The sequence below is a fragment of the Ceratotherium simum genome, chromosome 28 (assembly GCF_057802395.1).
Source record: "Ceratotherium simum simum isolate JZ-2026a chromosome 28, ASM5780239v1, whole genome shotgun sequence".
NCBI classification, from domain to species: domain Eukaryota; kingdom Metazoa; phylum Chordata; class Mammalia; order Perissodactyla; family Rhinocerotidae; genus Ceratotherium; species Ceratotherium simum.
In genome coordinates this window covers 28,212,479-28,235,045 of record NC_141927.1, presented here as the reverse complement: position 1 = coordinate 28,235,045, position 22,567 = coordinate 28,212,479, and the positions used below count along the sequence as shown (strand labels likewise).

Sequence of the window (22,567 nt, the reverse complement as noted above, 5' to 3'; positions counted from 1 at the left end):
CAACCAAGTTCTCGCTTTATCACCGGCGTGGGCAATGTGACGTTTCTACCTGTCCAGGCAGAATTGAAGGTAAGAGGGCCAGCCCTAGGAAAAACGGTGAAGCTCCTGGATTTTGCCACGTGTATCATTAGACTCTTCACATGTTCTGTCCCTGTTGGAGGGCCCCCTGTCCTCACTGTGAGCCTGTGCTGGCAGGCTGACTGAACAGGAGTCTGAACACCAGATTTTGGAACAGGGAGTTCTCAGAGATAGACTGTCAGTTTGCAAAGAGAGGCAGAGCTTCAGGAGTCTCTCTCGCGCTGGATGTGCTCGCAAGTGCAAGAAACGTGTCTCTTTTCCTACGGTTTCTCGTTGGTTAGTGCCCACCTGGAGAATGGGGGCTGTGCAAGGGAATTTGCCAGGTGGAAAGTTGTATGTTTCAGGTCTGGTCAGCGACGTGCGCCTCTGGGAAGTCAGAACCCTGAGAACCCATCGTCTTGGTGCCCCAGTCTGGGAGGCACGTGTTCTTTGCCATCAGTTGATCTGTTTCTGAAAGGGAGCCAGCCGCCGAGGGAATTGATCTCCTCTCTTTTCCATCTGCCTTTTGTGCACAGGGGGAGCCGGCAGCCTGCAGAAATAGTTCAGAGGGGTCAGTGTCATCATCAGATCTATAAATGAGAAAATAGGTGCTTTATATACATTATCGCTTATCTTCTCAAAAGCTCTCTAATGTAAGTATTATTCTCATTTTATGGAGTAAGAAACTGAGCTCAGAGAGATTTAGAATAGCCAGTAAGTGGGAGGGTTGGGATTCAAACTCATCTCTGTCTGACTGTGCTTGTGCTCTCTCCAACAAACTAACGCTCATGTCAGCTAGAGAAAGGGGAAGAGCATTGAGCATGACTGTACATAGCTCTCCGTCCCTGGCTTCCCCAGCTTTGTAGGTAACGAATTGTTCTTTTCTTTTCCAAGTTGGAGGCATCTGATAATCAGTTGTGTTGTGCTGAAGGGTAACTAGGTTTCTAAAACCAGCGGAAACCCCTGGAGGCATTTACTTACTCGGAGCTGCCGAAGTAGGACCAGTAGTGTCTCAGGGCCATGGGCTTCCTCTCAACCAGGACCCAAAGTGTGCTGTGCTAGAAGACGGATTCTCTGGCCCAAAAAGGTCACAATTTTCCACCACCTTCTTCCTCTAATTTCTGGCCCAAGGCTCCGCAGTTTTAGGAATGTAGTGTGATTCTGCTGCTGCCTTTTGAGTCAGGGTCTTGGATAGGCTGAGAATCTCTCTGGTTAGGGCTGTAGGTTCCGTGAGAGCAGGGACTATATCCATTTAGTGCTCTGCTTTGCATAATGCCTGGCACAAGTGAGTGAGTGCTTAGCCAATACTTCTGAATGAATGAATGCTTGCAAGTTAAAAAATTTTAGAAGCCAAAAAGGCAGAAACTTGTAAAAAATAAACGAAAGTTAGTCATACACTTGGACATTAGTGAGAGTCAGGCTATCTTGGTCCTTAGAAGCAGCACATTCCAAACTTTTTTTTTAATTGCCTTGAATAACTTTGAAATAGCTTCAAATGTACATGAGGAGTAAATTGATGATGTATGAGAATGGTTCAGAACATTTAGTGCCTTATGACCATTTGAATTGCTTTGAAAGGTTCCTGGGAAGCCGGAAAAGGTTGGCTGGCAGACAGGCGGAGTCTGTTTATTTAATATATTGAAAACATCTCTGCTTTTGAAGAAACTGGTTTTGGAGTCTGTCCTAATTGAAGCCTCTCAGTGAACTTAAGCTGCAAACTGCAGGGTCCGAAGGTGTGGATTGGAGGGACTGGGAAGCACTTTGCCTGCCAAATGAACTGGAAAAGGCAAGTGTGATGATAAAATCAACCCCACCAAGGGGCTGCGATCACTCTTCCCACAGGGATTCAGCTGCCTTCCTCTGTTCCACCACAGAGAAAACACCTGTCCTCCTCCTTCCTTAGAATTGGCTCATTCCATCTATCCCCATAACTGTCAAATATCAAGGGTTGAGAAATAACATATCCTCTGCTCAGTTCGATGGGAGGCAGTCTGGGTAAAAGGCCATAAATTATTCCAATTGCTAATATAAAGTACTTTCTGAATAGTGTGCTTGTCATGCTGCTGGAGGTGTTGATTCCTTTATTTTATTAGGCTTGAATTCTGCACCCTTCTCTTGATCCTATGAGTTCCTGCTTCTGTTGCCTGATGAATCCTTATTGTAGCATAATCTCATAAAAAAATCCAACTCCACAACTAGACAGTATATGACCCATCTCTTTCTAGGAAAAAAAATCTCAAATTACTGATAACTTGAGATTATGTAGAAACATAACTCACTCCTTTTTAATTCTTGAGTGCAGAATAGTAGCAAATAATAAGATTATAACGAATTTGTAGCAGGTTTGTTGTTAGCCAATAGCATTTGGAACAACTGGAGGAATAGAAGGTTACTATTCAGTAAGACCTTCTTTTTCAAACATTTGCCATCTTAATGAGTTTTGGGCAAGTTCCTTTTAATCTAGCGTTTCATAGCAAGTCCCTTGGCCAAGTGCATATGTGGTTCAGGTTTCACCATAGGACACCCAGAAAATACTCTGCTGCAAGAAGTAGGCTTGTATTCTTTGGGCATATTTACACATAAAGGAAAAATAATTGTATTATAGTAGTTCCCCCTTATCCGCAGGCCATACGTTCCAAGACCCCCAGTGGACACCTGATACCATGGATGGTACCGAACCCTATATATACTGTGTTTTTTCCTATGCATACATACCTATGATAAAGTTTAATTTATAAATTAGGCACAGTAAGAGATTAACAACAATAAATAATAATAAAATAGAACAATTGTAACAATATACTATAATAAAAGTTACGTGAATGTGGTCTCTCTCTCTTGGGATATCTTACTGTACTGTCCTCACGCATCTTCTTGTGATGAAGTGAGATGATACAATGCCTACGTGATGAGATGAAGTGAGGTGAATGACCTAGGCATTGTGATGTAGTGTTATTTTCAGACGGCGATTGACCGTGGGTAACTGAAACCATGGATAAGGGGGGGCTCTTGTATAGAAAATATTGAAAATAGGAAAGATCAAAGAATCACCTATCTAAATACCACTACCCAGATCAAATCATTTTGGTTTATTTCTTTGTCTAAATGAATTATATAAGTAATGAATTACAGTATTCCTATTATAAAAAGAGTATAGGATAAAATACGAAAGTTTTCTCCCTCCCCAGAGATGACTGCTGTTGACAATTTGGAGTATTTGATTCAGCTGTTTAAATGCATGTATATATTTACAAATATATAAATGCAAATTGAAACGTGGAATACATATTGTTCTGCAGCTTTCTTTTTGTCACTTAACATTATATCTTACAACTCTTTCAGTAACAGCACATAGAAATCTACTTTATCCTTTTAAATGGCTGCAGAGTATTCCATAGGCTCAATGTACAATAATTTCCCTACGGTCATACTTCCCTACTGATGAACAGTTACCTTGTTTCCAGTTACTCACTGTGACAGTGCTGTAGGGAGCGTCCTTCTACGTGTGTCTTTGGGCACTTGAGCGTAATATGTGACTATTTCTGTAGGATACAGTCCTAAACGTAGAATTGCTGGGCCAAATGGTATGTGCTTTCTAACACTGGTATGGTCCATCTTTTGTATTTTTACCAGTAGATTTAATTATTTAGATTATCTTTTATCTTTAATCTTTTAAAATGTAGTTTTCTATTGAATCTTGCTTTTTTCACTTTTATTACATAAATGTTTTTCTATATGATAACTAACAGTAGAGAAATGATTATACCTAAATAACATCATCTTTGTGCATTTAGCTTTTCTATATCTTAGGTTACACCTTTACGCTAAATGCTTAGTCGTGTTTATGAGATCTAACATACGTTTAGGTTTTCTTAAGTTTCTTTGCTAATGGTTGATTAACATCCTAAGTTCCGTGCCATCTACCTTATATTTTTGGTGAGTATTCACCAGTATCTAAATATTCACTCTGTGCCAATAAGCGTGAGTGAACAGTGAACATACTGACATTTTTTTAAGGATATATAGTTGAGACCTTGTTTATTTAAGTCTGATAACTTTATTATAGTGGCCAAAACATCAGCAACACCACCCAGTCAGCCTTCATAAGGGTAACGATATCTGGAATACACATTAGGTGACAGGTCTCCAGCGCTGAGGGGTCTGTAATTTGCCATTCAAAAGAGTAAGATCAATCTAGTTTTCCTTCTGCAACCAGCTCGTCTGCTAGGGTACACTGACTGGTTACCCATTCAGCCAAGTCCAAATTTCTTCACTCTCAAGGCAGTTTTAATCAATCTTACTCTTTTTTTTTTTTTTTTTGGTGAGGAAAATTGTCCCTGAGCTAACATCTGTTGCCAGTCTTCCTCTTTTTGCTTAGGAACATTGTCCCTGAGCTAACATCTGTGGCATGGCTTGATGAGTGATGTAGATACATGCCCAGGATCCGAACCCACAAACCCTGGGCTGCCGAAGCGGTATGCATGAACTTAACCACTACACCACTGGGCCGGCCTCTCAAACTTACTCTTGACTCAGCTTTTTTGTTTTTTTTAAGTTATAAATTTTAGGATATGATCAAAAGGAAATAAACAGCTGTAAACAAAAATTTGTGTGTAAGCATATACATCACAGCTTGTATACAAGGACCGTTGGGAGGAATTTCTCTCTAGTCTCGTGGGTATGAATAGCTATTTTCTTAAACAACTGGTTAGTTTTTACATGAAATCTTACAACTATTTGTGTTTTCCTTTGTGTATTGGCTGCTAAAAGGCTAAGAGTCGAATTTGTGGTCTATGTTTAGCAAGTATATAAGCATGGAGATATATATATATAAAATAGCATGAATGAACCTTAACAGCTTGATTCATCATCCTCATTTGGTCCTGAAGAAGAATGTAGATTTCCATTAGAGGTTTCTCAAAGGGGAAGGGGACATTCTGGCTGTTTTACCCAGCATGCTGCATAGTAAGTTCCCCAGAAATCCTCTAGGACAGCTGCTCAGATGGTTCAGTTGCTCTTAATTCAGCTGGTGGGTCTTCTCACCTCCGTGCTGCTATTTCTCTCCTGCTTGCTCCCTCTGGGCTCTGCGTGCTCAGGCTTCTGGCATCTTTTGACCTGTACCATCTCTGCAGTGCACAGCCCTCTGGAAATGGAATTGTTCTCTCTCTCTCTCTCTGACTGCTTTTTTTAAAGAAAGTGCTGATGAGTAAAATCTCTGCCTCATCATATAAGAAAAATAATGTTCATATCTCTTCTAACTCTGTAATAGAAAAAAGGAAGTACAGAGCTGTAGATGGTGAGTTAGAACTCAAGGAGGTCTCCTGGGTTGGTGCTTAGGGTTCATTTCTTATAGGTTTGTTTGATGGTTTGAGTTTAATATTTTTAAAATATGTCCTTTTTTGTTTTTTCTCCTAGGTGAATGTCGGATGTGTACCCAAAAAGGTAGAGTTTTTATTTCTTATTCCTTCCACACTTCTTTTACATATTTGGCAAATCATGATCAGAAGAAAGATGTTTCCAAATGTGTTGGTTAAAAATCTTTCTGCAAAAAATAACTGAGAAACCAACTAAAAGTGGCTTAGACAATAGGGTAGTTTTTGTTTGTATTTTTAAATATCACTTATTAAGAAGGCTGGAGAAAAAAAAAAAGCCTGGAGATAGGCAGTTTCTGAGATTTGCTTAGCACTTAAGGGTATCTGAAAGGCCCCTGGCTTCCCTCCATCTTCCCGTTCTGATATCCTAGGTGTGTAGTCAACAGTAACGCCCTCTCCCCCTGTGGCCACAAGTTGGCTCCTGGAGCTCCGTGTAGGATGTCCTCACCCACCACTCTCTCTGCAGATTGCTTTAGGTTCTCCTGCCAGGACTGAGCTACTCCTGCAGGGGAGACTGGGTGAGTGAGTGGCATTTTCAGCTAGGAAGAAGGGGAAGGAGGGGCTGCTGGAGAGAGAACCACAGAAATATTAGCTCCTGGATGCTAATTGCATCATGCATGCAAAAGACATTCATCCTGGATGTTTGCCATGTGGTAAGTTCTCATAGTGACAAAGTTCCTCTTTGGGGGAACTTTTACCTCCACAGTGGGGAGGTAAACCAGAAATGGAACATGGTGTCTGATCCCAAACTTCTGATGGTCTCGAAGGAGTAAAGATCGACAAAATATCTATAGTCATAGCATAAAAGAAAAGTGGAAAACTTTTCCGTCTGCATCTGGGTGGAAAACTATCCATCTGGTTTTTTGATAACTTTTTCTCAATAGAGAGATGTAGCCAGGAAATAAAAAAGTTTATACCCAACTCTCAGCCCAAGTGCTGATATGACCAGGATCAGGTGGATGATGGTGGCAGATGGATGCTCCTCCCACACATGGCTCTGGTTGACTGCCTGCAATCCTGGGGTGACTTTGCAGAGGGTAGGATGTTTGCCTCAAGCCCTCGGGTCCTTCACCTGCTCCAGTGCATCTCTGAAGCAGTTTTTCCCAGGGAGACTAGAACTATTTTTCTCCTGGAACGATGTGTCAAGATTGTCATGGGTTTTTTGTTTGTTTTATTTTGTTGGTGGTAGTTTTGTTTTTAAACACAGAAATCTATTTCCCTATAAATTATTCACGTTAAAATCATGTATCATGTGACTTTGGGTGTCTCATGGCCATTCTTAGATTGTATTTCTCAATTTGCCTGAATAAACATTTCTGAGTACAGTATTTGGACACCTTGTGGTAAGCAGTCTCTGGATAAATTTCTGTGTACTTGGGTCCTGGTCCCCGTCTCTGCTGTTCTATAAATTCAAGTTTATATTAGTTCATTCAGGAGTGATCAGACAGACTAGTGAATTGATTACCTGACTTCACAAGGAATTGTTTTATAAGACAATACATTGACTTATTAGTTTAGAGTGAGTGAGATTATATCTGCCTAGTAATTAGGACTGGTCATCTGCACAGGATTGCTTTTTCTCAATAGGGAGACCTATCTGGCAATTCAAATTATTGAATGGAATCAAATAAGTATTTCCATTCAATTCTGCAGCCTCATGGAGTCGCTTGACCACTGTCGTGATTTTTGGTCCTAATATCTGTGGTGCAGCTCATATTAAATGAACTCATCTCTTACCTGTGACAAAAAGGAAGCAGTGGCAGCTCTTGTTTCCAAAAGCCTCTGGCTTATCCTGTATTTGCAAATGATTTTACTCCTCATTTGAATGTACTTTCAAAACATGTTATAATCCCAAATTTACAACCTTTCGTTACTGAGATTACATTTTAAATTGGCAGCGTGTTGGTATCACGTCTAAGTAAATATTCTAATCTTATCAGTGACACACACCTGAGTTTAATTCCAGAAAGGTTTTCTGTAACGTGTTCCCTAGTGTAGGTAGGTTCTTTTCTGTCTTAGGAAAATTTCTTTTTTTCTATGGGATATTTTCCTCAGTTATTTTCCTTCCTTTTAGTCCTAGAGTTTGGAATCTGTTCTACTTAGAGTCATGCAATTATGGATTTATGGATTATGTAAATTAGTTATAAAGTGGTTTTATGTAATTTAAACCAGTTATGGTAGTAAATCCAGTGTTGATTGGTGCTACTTCATTATTTTAAAATACCTTCTGGTCTAATACTGCATTGTGGCCTGAGCTTGTAATGTTTTGTTCCCCTATATTGTTTCACTGATTCCTTCTATTCTGATCACATGTGCTAGACATCTACCTTATATGTTTATAGGGCTTTACTGATTTTAGAGTGCTTTTGCATTCTTGAAGTTGGTAATTGCTTCTAGTTTTGTAGAAGAACAGACTGAAGCCTAGAGTAACTCCCCACTCCAGAAGGGTAGAGTGAAGCAGCGTTAGAGAAGGAACCAGATGGATGGGCCTGCTGCCACCCTCAGTAGGTCTGAGCCTAAAATCCCAATGCAGTTCATATAGAGGCACCCTCTCCAGAGTGTCTTTGGTGCTATAGCATTGTTCATGATACGAATTAGAAGTAAATAAATATGGTACCTCATAATGAGATGAGGTATAGTGATGTTGCTTAAAAGAACATAATTTTTTTGTGGTATTGATAAATCTTTCATATGCGCTGTTTAAGATAAAGAATCTAGCAGATAAAATCATTCATTCTATGATAAAAAAAAAAAAAAAACAGAATCCTAGACCAGAGAACCCAGACCCAGACTCTGGGTTCTCCCTTTAGACCAGAACCCAGAATCTGCCTAAAGGGAGAAGGGTACAAAGGAGGAATCTAAGGCTTATTAAATATGGAGTCTCAGGTTTGTCTGACAAAGAAAAATGGCAGTTTGTCTGTCATCTAGAGTTCTGGATGCCAGTTTGAATTCAGTTATCATGATGATCAGTGGGCATAAAAGGCCTTTACAGATTATAGGCTACATTCCACAAGAGCTGCATCGAAACTTTGAGTTCCAGATGTCTAATTACATATGTCCTTAGAAGGACATGTTTGTAGTTACTGAATACATAATAGGAATCCATTCTCTTAAGTTTTTAGTCCTCAGCTTTATCTAATAGTTTCCTTCTGAATCGCTTTACTGTAAAGTTACAGATGCAATTCCATTTCCTGGAACTGATCACAAAAGGCATGGCTTCAAGAAATCTGAGACTTAAAAAGAGAATATAAGCTTAATGGAAGGACTATGAGGCTTATAATATCCTGCTTTTATAGAGTTTATAAACTAGGGAATTTAACAGTAGAAGTAATTTTCCCCAACATTTCAAAAGCCTCCCTATAAAATCTATCTGGTCATATTTCTGAACTTTCTCTTTTAAAATGTTTAGTTTTGTTTTTAATTTAAAGTTCAGTATTTTTATCTGCTATTATGTAGTTAACTTTCATTCATGATTTCTCTTTTCCCTTAGGACTCATGTTTTGGGTACCTTTTTTTCTTCCAGGTAATGTGGAACACAGCTGTCCACTCTGAATTCATGCATGATCACGTTGATTATGGCTTTCAAACTTGTGAGAGTAAATTTAATTGGCGGTAAGTGTTCGTGCTCAGGGGGTTTGATTTTCAGATATAAATATTTTTTTTTCATAATTAAATGAGCCATAAATCTTTTTGGGGGGATGTTATTGTGGTAAAATATATACAGCATATGGGGCCAGGTGGCGTGGTGGTTAAGTTTGCGTGCTCTGCTTTGGCGGCCCGGGGTTCACAGGTTCGGATCCCGAGTGTGGACCAATGCACCACTCATCAAGTCATGCTGTGGCGGCATCCCATATACAAAATAAAGGAAGATGGGCACAGATATTAGCTCAGAGCCAATCTTCCTCAGCAAAAAGAGGAGGATTGGCAATGGATGTTAGCTCAGAGCCAGTCTTCCTCACACACACACAAAAGATATATATATATACAACATAAACTTTTAAATGTGATGGGTATGCTTATGGCCTTGATTGTGGTGATGGTTCCACAGGTGTATACTTATCGCTAAACTCAGCAAGTTGTTTACATTAACTATGTACAGCATTTTGCATGTCAATCATACCTCAATAAGGTGGTTTTAAAAATGTATATATATTTTATACACACACACGCACATATATATATATATAGAAACAACATAAAATGTTCATTTTAGCCATTTTTAAGTTGTCAATTCAGTGGCATTAAGTATATTCATAGTGTTGTGCAACTATCACCACTGTTCGTTTCCAGAACTTTTCCACCATCCCAAACAGAAACAATGTACCAATTAAACAATAACTCCTCATCTCCCTTTCCCCCAGCCCCTGGTATCTCTGCTCTACTTTCTGTCTCTATGAGTTTGCCTATTCTAGGTACTTTATACAATATTTGTCCTTTTATGCTTGGCTTATTTCACTTACCATAATGTTTTCAAAGTTTATCTGTGCTGTGGTATGTGTCAGAATTTCATTCCTTTTTAAGGCTGAATGATACTCCTTTATGTATTACATTTTGCTTATCCATTTATCCGTCAGTGGACTTTGGGTTGTTTCCATCTTTTGTCTGTTGTGAGTAATGATATTGTGAAGATTGGTCTACAGTTCCTTGCTTTCAGTTCTTTTGCGTCTATACCTAGAAGTGGAATTGCTAGGTCATATGGCAATTTTATGTTTACCTTTTTAAGGAACTGCCATACACTTTTTGAAGCCATCAAATGTTGAAAAAATTTTAGCAAATTCCTTCATTCATTCAACAAATATTGAGTGGCCACCACAAACTAGGTGCTGTGCCAAAGCAACTCTTCTTGTCTTCTATGCAGCAATAAACTCACAAGCTGTAGATGCCAACTGAATGTTGTCCACAGAGTAGGATGAGGGTTCTCTACGTACGAGAAAGCAGATGGACACAGGGGAAGGGGCGACTGTCTTCAGAGACATTCATTCGTGGGCTTCCTATTGACAGTCTGTGATTCTCTGCTCAGGGGTGTTCAGGGACAGATGCCCTAGTTGCTAACTGAAAGAGGAGAACCCTGCTTCTCAGTACTGACTCCAGTTTCGTTGCAGCGTTATAAAGGAAAAGCGGGATGCCTACGTGAGCCGCCTGAACACCATCTATCAAAATAATCTAACCAAGGTGAGTATGCTAGGTGTTGAACTTTGAGAAGGAGCTGTTCTCTGCTGGAGTATGCTGCCAAGTCTGGCCAGACTAAAACATTGCCTTTGCAGTATCTTTTATTGTTTCTTTTATTTCTTTTGCAATCAGTGATCTTGAGGTTGACCTGTCAGAGCAGAAGCCTCTGACTCAGTAGGCCAGTCTCTTTTCTACAGAGAGTGGACAGCATGTGCCAAAGTTGGTAAACCAGGTCTCACCTGATGGCTGTACGTTGAGTAGGTCTGGGCTTCCACTTGGTTCCAGAAACCAAATACATAGGAGACTAATTTACACACGAGTATGCCAGTTTATTAATTAAAATCAGGCACATTATTTGAATGGAAACCTGCCATTGTTCATTTGCTCAGAGCACCCTCATCCTTGGTGGCTAGACCTACTCAGGAGACCAAATTATGGTTTAAAAGGTTGTTTTGTGAATGAAGTCTGATGAAGAAAATTGAGCAAAGGTGTGTTTCCCTTCAGCAAATATATGTTGTCCTTCGCTATTCTGAGGCTTTTTCTGCCTTAGTGCTTAGATGTCATACCTCTTCCACCCGGGACAGTGCTAGAGACAATGACAAGTTGTGCACCATCCAAGTCTCCTTTTTCTTGACAGCGTATATCCCATCACCCTTCATTTGCCTTTTTGGTCTTACTTTGTGGTTTCTGAGATTTCAACATAGCTTAGGTTATGTTTAGATCAGTAGATTCTGGATGATATTTGGCCCACCATAATCTCATTAGCAGTGTATTTATAAGCCAATTTTTAGGATGAGTTACTTCTACAGATGGCTTAACCTCATATATTTTTATATTGATTCTTATGCATTCAGTTTATTTCTTGAAGGGTGATATTTTCTGACCTTAATTCCCAATTCAAGGGAAAAATATTTGGGGGCCTTCAGTCCCCTATACGCTGATGACAAGAGATTTTAAGGCTGCTAAACATGAGTATAGAGATACCACTTGCTATGATAAAACACCCACATCAAAAATATTTTAAATGGAGCTAGTAAAATACTTTTGCAAAAGATAGGAAAATTATTCAGGAAGCAGCATTTTTTAATGCTGACAAATCTTGATGTGTAGTAGAACTTACTATGACCTTATAGGAAAGCAATTACTTACAGTTGATCCAGAAATTCTGAATAGGAAAGGAAACTTTCCATCAAATATCCTAGAAAATGAAAATAAAAATTTCATCAGTTCTTCCCCCAAGCTATTATGTATATTATTGCCACTCGACTTATACCTCTTTTTGTCTGGCACCCCATAGGAAATCATGTCCTGCAGGAAGGTTGTTCTGGTGGCTTATGGCTTTTGGCATTGATCGTGATTCAGCCTGATTAAGCAGGGCACCTGCAGAACAAGCCTGGTGGGGTGATTGGAAAGGAGGAGATAACTCAGTTCAGAACCAAGCACGTTCCAAAATGTTAAAACATTCTGTTCTGTGATTGTGCTTCTGATTCCATTATCCTGGTAAGTTGCCCACGTTTGCAGGCCAATACATGTAGCATGGCTGGCAGAAGCTGGCCGGCAATCCCCACATCGAGGCCCTGGCACAGAGGATGCCAGTAGGAGCAAGTCAGAGTCTGAGTTCTCAACATCTCGAGTGTAGAATTTCGTTGTCATGTGATTTTGTGGTATTTTTCCCATTTTGTTTAAGAAAACAGAAGCATTGCATTTCCCTCCCTTGGCCAGAGTCTTTCTCTTTTACCTCAACTCTCTTGACCTTTATCCTCTTTGCTTTCTCAGCCTTCTGTTCCTCCTCCAGGCACGTCATTCTTCGCTGTGTTTTCATTGCAAGTGAGGAAGACTTTCTCCCTCAACTCTTGGGGGCAAAGATGTAATCTTTTTCCTTTTGGGGTTGACTGGCGTATATATTTTTCGTCTTTGGGTTTTGGCCCAAGAGAACACCTTCGTTTTTTCTTACTGTACACTTCCAGCATCAATGGTAACCCCCTTTCCAAAGTGTCAATTAACAGTCAGAAGTTCTGCAGAAACTTGAACCTTGGAGAGTTGTCTTGGCATTAGCAAACCCAAGATTGAAATCCTCAGTGGAGAAATGGAAATATCTGATAAGTTGTGTTGGCATGCAAATGTGGGCAACTTACAAGGATAATGGAATCAGGTAAGCCCAATCACAGAACAGAATGTTTTAACATTTTGGAACACGCTTGGTTCTGAATTAAGTTATCAGGTGTTTTTGTTTTATCTTAAGAACAGGCTAATGTCGTGGTTCCTTCTCTAGTCCCATATAGAAATCATCCATGGCCGTGCAGCATTCACGTCTGATCCCAAGCCCACAATAGAGGTCAATGGGAAGAAATACACCGCTCCCCACATCCTGATTGCCACAGGTGGCATGCCCTCACGTCCTCAGGAGAGCGAGATCCCCGGTGAGTCTTCCAAAAGCACATACTCGTTAATAACAGAAGGAGTTTACTGTTGTTTTCAACCTTATGAGCCATGCCAAGGGATCTGCCTATACCAGTTCTTTCCTTGGACAAGGCCATGAGAGAAAGTCTCTGCAGAACCTAAATGTAATTGGCTTAAGTGGTGCCTAGTGATGGGACAAAGAAAGATATTTCATCCAGCTCCAAGCTCATACATACTGTAGGTAACACAGAGAAAAATCGACAGCCTCATCCTTTCCTTCTCAGCATGGTTAGAGATTATTTCCAGAGGTTATTATTTACAAGACACATGATATATTTACTCTTTTGTTTAAGGGAGAGAAATCTTATAAGGATATAACTTAATTACCTGATTAAGTCCTCTTTATATGCATATTTTTCTCTCTCATGTATGGAATTGTAAAGTTAAAGCAGTAAGGAACTCAGAGGTAGTCATATCTGCCTTTGCATTTTATACACACAGGGATGAATCATGAACATAATGCCTTACTCTCTCTTATTGTCTATGTCTTTCTCCCCAACTAGATTATAAAGTCTTTGTGAATGGTGGTTATAGTTTGTACATCTTTTGTATTCTCTATGGATTGGCTTCATAAGACTCATGACCAACCTGAGTTTATATGGGAAATTTTGAGTGTGTATGCGTTTATGCATTTTTTCTCTCTGGGAGAGAAGGATCCATAAATTTTCACCAGCTTTTAAAGGAGGTTGATGTCTCCCAAAAGGTAAAGAGCACCTACAGTAAGAGATATGAGGATACTGTTCTCAAGTAACTTAAAATTTAGTTCAAAAGATTAGATGTAAGCATCTTGGTGTAGAACAGTCTCCAAATTGATTGTTAAATGAAAAAAAGCAAGGTGTGGAACACTGCATATAGTATGCTACAATTTTTCTTTTTAAAAAGTCAGGGAGCCTATATGTGTACACTAGAATCTCTCTAGAAGGATGGTCAAAGCCCAGTGGAGCTGACTTCCTCCAATGAGAGGATAGGATGGGAAAGAGACCTCCTTTTCAGTAGATGCTCTGTTGTGCTTTTTGAATTTTTTAATGTATACATTTACTAATTGAAAACAAAACAAAAACAAATGCAAAGGAATAAAATAAAAGGTAAATATCACAAGGTGATTGCCAGACAGTGAGAGTTAGGATGCTCAGAGGTGGGACAGATTACGATGGGCTGTCATAAAATGAAAAGACTCCCCAGGAAAGAGGCTCACAGCTTGAATATTATGCGCTGAGGAGGAAGAAGACTGCAAGACCCAGTAGATAATAAAGATGTCTGTGAAGGACATTCACCCAATTCAACCAATTTTTCTAGCATTGAAATTCCAGAAGCGAATACGTCAGGCTGAGACTGGAGGAGGGTTAGGGCCAAATGGTGGAGACATAGAAATTCAAATTAAGACAGTTTCTAAAATTTACGACAACTAGGGCAAATAATCGTTAGCTTATAAATAGAGTAGTGACAAGATCTAAGTGATAATTTTGGAAACTAATCTGACAGTGGCTTAAGGAGGAGGGAGACTCTAGAACAGTCAGAGCGCTGTTGCAATAGAATGTATAGGCGGTGATGATGTCGTTCTGCACTACAGTGTTAGCATCTGAAATGTGATGGAAACGCTCAGTTCTGCAGGCAGTTACTGAGCCGCTGCTGTAGGCCAGGCACTAGAGAAGAGAACAGGCATAAAAGACTCAGAGAAGGGAGAATCAGTAACTGTATTTCATTGATTCCAAGGCACATTTAAAAAGTATATACAACACCTCTGAAATCAGGATATGTCCTTTAATCATGGTGCCTTGGATTTGGCAGAGTACAATATTTTTAGTAACTGATGAGATATGGGGGGTGTTGAGAGAAGGAATCAGATTGACAACTCAAGACTTTGTCTGGATTATTGCTGGAAGGTGGTCCCTTTAATGGAAGGGGTAAATTTGCGAGAGGGATATGGTTTGGAACACAAAGTTAAGGCTCAACTCTTAATATGTTGAGTTTGAAGCAAAGTAGAATTGTCTAGCAGGACAGTTCGAAATATGGAACTGGAACTTGGGGAGAAGGTCAAAACTGGAACGATCTATTTGTAAATCCTCCACAATGAGGGGAGAGTTGGTTAAAACCTTTGAAGAAAAAAGCAGAGAGAAGAGGGCCAAAGCTGAGCCAAGGGGTTCCCGCCTACATTTGGGAGCAGGAGAGTGAAGCAGAGCCAGCGAAGAGTCTATTTGTGAGAGCTGAGAAGATCTTAGTTCCTCAGAGAAATTTAATATTTATTTAGTCATCACTGCTCTTATTTCTACAGAGAAAATAAAAACGTTGACTTAGAAAAGATTTGGTTGGCAGCTTCCCAAGTGGAGACCTTAACAAAACTTGTCAAAGCAGAGTGTGAGGGCTGAGAAAGTGTTTGGTTCTTGCATAAAATGTTGTGATTATTGCACAAGACAAAGCTCAGGCTGTGTGATCTGTATTGCATTTTCCTGCGTAGGGGCCAGCCTAGGAATAACCAGTGATGGATTCTTTCAGCTGGAGGACTTGCCTCGGTAAGCTGGTTTCCTTCCTGACCTCCATGTTCGTTCTTCCTCAGTCTCTCCTGCTAACGTTTCTTCTTCTTCCCCCTCCCAACCGTTAAATGGAGGCGTTTCCTGAGTTCTGTTCTTCTCTCTCTTCTCTGCTTATGGCCTTGGGTGTCTCATCCACTAGTACCCCTCAGTAAACGACTCAGATCTTCCATGCTTTTGGTCAGAGGCGATTGCAGAGTTTTTAGAACCAGAATCAAGTACAGGGTGATTTTGAAGAATAAACAGTCAAGTTCTAAAACGATCTTCTTTCTTCAACTTGATAGAGCATCGGTTGATCATGTGTCTCAAGTAACTGATTCTGGTTTTGAAAGCAGCTAGTGCAGGGGGATCTCCATAAATGAAGGCTCTGTCAGTCTCACAAAAATAGATTTTCTGAAATTGTCTTTTCTATGTTTTTGTCCAAATAATCTTAGTAAACTTCTGTCATTGATTTAGATACATAGAGAGAAAAGATATAATCAGGAAGATTGTTTCTGTAATTTTAAGAAGCTGCCAATTGCAGACTTTCTAGGTTAGAAGGATTCTTCCTTCACTCATGATAAAAGACGACCCCGGGAACTGGAGGAGGGACCCTGTTGGCCCAGGAACTGGCCTTTCTTTCCTTGTGAATAGCACTCATTCTGGAGTCATATTACTCAACTGTGCTGCTCCCTCAGCGGGTGCTGCCAATCCAATTTAAGGTCTTAATCCTGTGCTTTTGTAAAGGCTTTCACGGAGGATGACTAATAATCCACGCTCATACCTTTACCTTAAATCACCTGGAGCCGCAGACAGTTAATAAGGGACAAGAGGGCTTCTTTGCAGTCCCATAGCTGCGGTAAAATGTCCCATTGAGATATTCTGACCAGGCAATCTTCAGACTTCGAGAAAAGCAAACCGTTTTAAGATTTGCTATCTGCAGGGCGTGGAAACGTGTTAGAGAACAGCCTTTCCTCCCTTGTGATCCACCCTGTACTGTTTGGTTTTAGGGTTGAATAATATGACGTTTGTGACAATGTGTCCAGAAATGTGGTCATGACTAATCATGTTTAGATGATATAATTCAATCTAGACTCACCCTCAAAGAAGCTTCATTGTAAATATCTGTCCATTGACTATTTTAAAATCATTTATTAAACCTGCTAGCAGTACAGGTTTAATAAATGAATTTATGCATGTTGTAAACAAAAGTCTCTGGGAACATAAGAAAATGAATTAGCGATTATGTGAATTTTGTTTTCTTTTTCTCTTAAGACTCCTTTATCATTGTTATGTTGGTAAATAAGTAAACAGAGAAAAAACAAATTCTGTAGGCAAAGTACCATGTTCTGTGGGTTGTGTGATTCAGTTTTTGCCCTCACTGGTTGGATGGAGGCTGAAATGTGGCCCCTGTGGAATGCTCTGGTACAGGTAGCTCTGAGGGCCATAATGAGGTAAAGAGAAGTACTTTGAGGATTTGGCGGGATATGAGATCATTTCCAGCGGATAATTCAGTGGTGAGAGGTGGAAGAAAGGTGCCTCGGGAGCTGAGAGGGGAAACACCGCACTCCTTGCAGTTCTCTGAAGAAGCCAACTTGTTTCATACCTATTTCTTGTATGTCCCTTCTGCTTGGAGTGTATCCCCCAACCTCTGAAAGAGCTGCTCGTCTTTCTGGAATTGGAGCCATTTCAGAATCAGGAGTTTTCTTAGCCCTCTACCCTGCAAGAACTCACTGTTGACTGCCATGCTTCAACAGACCCAGGGCATGTTTCCCCTCAGGAATTCCTCAAGGGCAGGGACTGCTACTCATCCTGTTTAGTGCACTGCTTATCAAAAGTAATAATAATAAGTGTTTGGGGAAGAAAGAGAAGATGCGTAGAAAGAAGAAAAGAAAGAAGGAAGACCCAAAGAAAGGAAAAGGATCTTTCCTGTGTACTAGGAAAGAGGGAGATAGAGACGGAAGAAGAGCTATTTCATAGTTTCCAAACTATGTAGACATTTCTCTTTTCATACCCTGGGGTGTAGGATAAGAGGGTCCTTACCTATAACTTGCAGCCATGTGGATTCATACTTTATCCTCCATCTAGACCACAGCCCTCTGAAGGTAGGAACTCAACACGGGTACCTTACTTGTAGAAGGTACTAAAGAATGGTTTCCTTTATTCTTTCCTGATTGCTTACTTCTTACTCAAGCATTGGAACAATGGTAGAGGACCGTATTTGAAGCTTTAGAGAACTCCAGCCTTGAATGGGATAACTCGGGCTGAGGGGCACTTATTCTCTAGGCTGCAGCGTGGAAGTAGACATTATTGCGCTGGGGCCAGGATCACCTTCTCCACCATTGATTCAGACCTGCATCCAGCATTTATCTAGTGTTTAAGGTGTTTTCTTAGGGGGCCAGCCTGGTGGCGTAGCAGTTAAGCTTGCACGCTCTACTGTGGTGGCCCGGAGTCTGCAGGTTCAGATCCCGGGTGCAGACCAACACACCACTTGTCAGGCCATGCTGTGGCAGCGTCCCATATAAAGTAAAGGAAGATGGGCATGGATATTAGCCCAGGACCAATCTTCCTCAGCAAAAAGAGGATGATTGGCTACAGATGTTAGCTCAGGGCTAATCTTCCTCACCAAAAAAAAAAAAAAAAGATACTTTCTTAGACCAAAATTTATGCAAGGAGCCTAGTTTTCATTCAGACCTATCCTACAAATGGCTTGCTTAAATTGGCCTTTAATCATATTGCAAAGACGGATAGAATTGAATAATGGTCAAGGAGAAATACTGAGCAGAGAAGAAAAATGGTGGTGAGAATTGCAGTGCCGATTTCAGTTTTAGGTGTAAAAATCATTGCATAAGGGATCATCTCTAGTTTCAAAGGTTTTTTATTTTCTCTCTGAAGAAATGAAGCTGAAGAACTTTTAAAACAACTAAAAATGTACTTCCCTTCCACAAAGGGATATTTCCTACTTAAAATTGCCCTGTGGTATCTGGATGGGGTCTTGGAACAGAAAAAGGAAAGGAATGGAAGAACGGGTGAAATCTGAATGCAGTCTGGAGTTTGGTCAATAGAGTGTACCAGTGTCAACTCCTTAGTTTTGATAGTTGTACCATGGTTATGTAAGATGACTTGAGGAAGAATGGGGCAGGAGGTATACCAGAAATCTCTGTACTATCTTCTCAAGTTTTCTGTAAATTTAAAATTATTCCAGAATAAGTTTATTTAAAGAGATTAACCCTCTGCTCTCCTTGTAGCCGCAGTGTCATTGTTGGCGCGGGTTACATCGCTGTGGAGATAGCTGGGATCCTTTCAGCTCTGGGTTCTGAGACATCACTAATGATACGGCACGATAAGGTGAATTCTGTTGTTTTCCCTTCCCTTTCCTTGCTGTTAATTTTTTTAAAAATCTACAGTGAGAATTTTCTCTTTCATTGTCATTAGAGACTAGGGTGCAAACCGTGTGGAGGTTGGTTGGGTTTGTTCCGCGTGGAGCTGCACAGAAGCTGTTTGAATGAGGCCTGGTGTCCTCCCCAGCTACCAGCTGCTACTTGATGATGATTTTGATTTGATCAAACTGGCTGGTGTTTTCATCATGAAGTGATAGACAATATCAGATACCTTAATAAGGAGATATGCAGGCTTAAATATAAATATTAGTTAAATTGAACGGACTACCAGGTTAATTTCTTATTCTGGAAATCAATTTCATATGCTCAGGTAGAGCGGGATTATTAACACTCAGTCAAAAAAATTTACCAAATTCTTTGCATTAAAAGGAAACTTATCAAAGATACTTGCATACCTATGTTCATGGCAGCATTATTCACAATAGCCAAGAGGTGGAAGCAACCCAAGCGTCCATTGACAAATGAATGGATAAACAAAAGGTAGTATATTTATACAATGGAATATTATTCAGTCTTAAAAAGGAAGGCCATTCTGACACATGCTACAACATAGCTGAACCTTGAAGATGTTAGTCTAAATGAAATAAGCCAGTCACAAAAAGACAAGTATTGCCTGATTCCACTTATATGAGGTATCTAGAGTAGTTCAACTCATAGAAATAGAAAGTCGAATGGTGGTCACCAGGGGTTAGGGGAAGGAGAAAATGGGGAGTTGTTGTTTAATTGGTACAGAGTTTCAGTTTTGCAAGAAGAAAAAGTTCTGGTGCTTGGTAGCACAACAATGTGAATATACTTAACACCACAGAACTGTACACCTAGAAATGGTTAAGTTGGTAAATTCAGTGTTACATGTTTTTTACCACAATAAAAAATAATAAAAAGGAAGCTTATAGATCATCTAATTAAACTTCATTTTGTAGGTGAAGAAGATAAGGCCAAGAGAGGTTTTGTGACTGCTAATTAATATCAAAACTGAGAGTCAGCTAAGGTCTCAGAAAGCCCAGGCCAATATTCTTTTTGCTAAAATGCTGCCTCCATGTTTGTCATTGCTTGATAAAGTTTTGCTTGATTAATCATGACTGAGCGCCATTGTGTTGTGGCACAGTGTTGGAGCTGTCAGAGACATGGTGTGGGGCAAAAACAAGAATGTTGGCCTAAGGATCTGGCTTTCCCTAACAAGTGTGTGACTTTGGCAAGTCATTTAATGCCTTTGGTATAGGACTTCCCTGATCCCTGACCACTCAAATGCTATGATTCAAATTCTTGATTATTTGAGTAAATGGAGGGAGATGAGGGAAACTGATAATCCTAGTCAGTGCATACTCCAAGGAACTTTCTGTTTGGCTTTGAGACTTGTCACATAATTAACCCCCAGGAGATTTATGTCCTGAATAATGTTTTTCATAGGTAAATGTTATTTTCCATTGCTAGAATATATTCAGTGAATTGGAAGGAAGGAGAATGGCAGGGAGATAATTTAAGTAAAGTAATTTAATATATAAATAAGCAAATAAACTGCCACAGTTTATCAGTAGAGTAGATAATTCTTGCTTTTGGAAAATTGGCGGGGCCGGCCCGGTGGCGCAAGCGGTTAAGTGCGTGCACTCCACTGCAGCGGCCCCGGGTTCACCAGTTCGGATCCCAGGCATGCACCTACACACCGCTTGTCAGGCCATGCTGTGGCAGCGTCCCGTATAAAGTAGAGGAAGATGGGCATGGATGTTAGCCCAGGGCCAGTCTTCCTCAGCAAAAAAAAAAGAGGAGGATTGGCAGATGTTAGCACAGGGCTGATCTTCCTCACAAAAAATAAAATAAAATTGGCTTGTTTGCAGAAAGCCACATGTACTTGGGCTTCCTGCCCTGCCCCTCTGCATCAGGCTCGTTCTCCCTCTTCTCCCTGTCCCCGTGTAACTCTTTTCTAGAACTATTCACGGAATAGTTCTAGAATAACTCATCACCTCCCTCTTTTATCCTGCTTGGAGACTGTGGCGTGTGTGTTATCACAAAGCCCCGTGGCTTAGCGGTTAAGTGCGCGCGCTCTGCTGCTGGCGGCCCGGGTTCGGATCCCAGGCGCGCACCGACACACCGCTTCTCCGGCCATGCTGAGGCCATGTCCCACATACAGCAACTAGAAGGATGTGCAACTATGACATACAGCTATCTACTGGGACTTTGGGGAGAAAAAGGGAAAAAAAAGACAAAAAACAAAGAAATCTCTAGAGAAAGAAAGAAGAGGCCTATGAGTAAAGAAAAGTTGCTATACAGTCAGCTATTATTTTAAAGAAGTCTCCTTAGGGTGGTAAATGGAATCTGTCATATAAACATTGAAATCCAACTGAAAATAATATTAATGGGAATTCTGAAAAAAGAACAACAATTCTGGCAGCAAAATCATAGATTAATTATGTCAATTCTATTTCTTATTTCAGCGATGTTAGGCTATAGAATTCATGTGACTTCTAATTAACTCAAGGCTATATAAGATTCTCCTTTTCCTTGAACTTCATAAAGGCAAGCAATAGGATAGATATTTCAGCATCGTAAATGAAATTAACAAATGATAATGCTACTTATCTCTGGGCATATTAGATAATAACATTGCTTATTCATATAAGTGCCAAGTGCTTTTTAAATCTTACAGTTCTACTTAAATTAATACTATTCTGTTAATTCTATCCTATGACACTATGTTCTGCAGGTTACTTATATATCTCAGATTGTTTCCTCGTTACCAGTTTTACTTGTCTTTAATTGGGTCTTCTTTTTTTTTTTTTTTTTAATAATTTTATTTATTTATTTTTCCCCCAAAGCCCCAGTAGATAGTTGTACGTCACAGTTGCACATCCTTCTAGTTGCTGTATGTGGGACACGGCCTCAGCATGGCAGGAGAAGCAGTGTGTCGGTGTGCGCCCGGGATCCGAACCCGGGCCGCCAGCAGCAGAGCGCGCGCACTTAACCACTAAGCCACGGGGCCGGCCCTAATTGGGTCTTCTTTTGTTTGAAAGAGGCGTGATCACTCTCATTAGATGCATTGCCTTCTTTAATTAGTTTATCTGACCATTAAATCTGCTGCATTATCAATTCCGTGATCTCCCCTGTGCCTGATACCATCTTTGATGCTGCATTCCTTAAGTAGAATTAGGATAGACTTTCACCGATAACGTGGTGTAGGGAAAACGTGATTTTCCATTCCCTTTCCAATAATCTGCTTTTCTCCTGAGCATCCTCTTCCTCTTCCATCACTCTTAGCACCAGATCACCACAACCATCATCATCTCTGTCATCATCACCACCAAGTCCTCCCCAGATGTGTTTTCTGACATGGATCTGCTCTTGTGATTTGTGAGACTTGAGCATCACTCCAAGTGTATGCTGAGCCCTCATAAAGCAATCTCGTCAGACGTGGTCCCTGTCTTCCAGAAGGAGTTTAACCCTCTCTAGCCTTATTCGCCATTTCTTTTCTTCAAATTTCTTTCATTCAAACTGGCCTGCTTGCTGTTCTCCTTTGTAACCTGGTCCCAACTCCTTGTATCTTTATGGACTCCTCTACTTAAGGTGCTTTCCCTTCCCAAGTCATCGAGATCAGTGCAAGTGCCGCACT

The 22,567-nt window shown here is 40.3% G+C and overlaps 1 protein-coding gene across 1 annotated transcript in view; it reads left to right on the top strand.

The window, feature by feature from the left end:
- GSR (glutathione-disulfide reductase) overlaps positions 1–22,567 on the top strand; it is a 45,707-nt gene that overhangs the window by 8,883 nt on the left and 14,257 nt on the right. The window contains exons 2-7 of the mRNA XM_004428823.2: positions 5,473–5,499; positions 8,953–9,041; positions 10,532–10,601; positions 12,871–13,018; positions 15,514–15,568; positions 18,814–18,913. Of these exons, the coding sequence (XP_004428880.2) occupies positions 5,473–5,499; positions 8,953–9,041; positions 10,532–10,601; positions 12,871–13,018; positions 15,514–15,568; positions 18,814–18,913 (489 nt within the window). The remainder of the gene's footprint in view (positions 1–5,472; positions 5,500–8,952; positions 9,042–10,531; positions 10,602–12,870; positions 13,019–15,513; positions 15,569–18,813; positions 18,914–22,567) is intronic.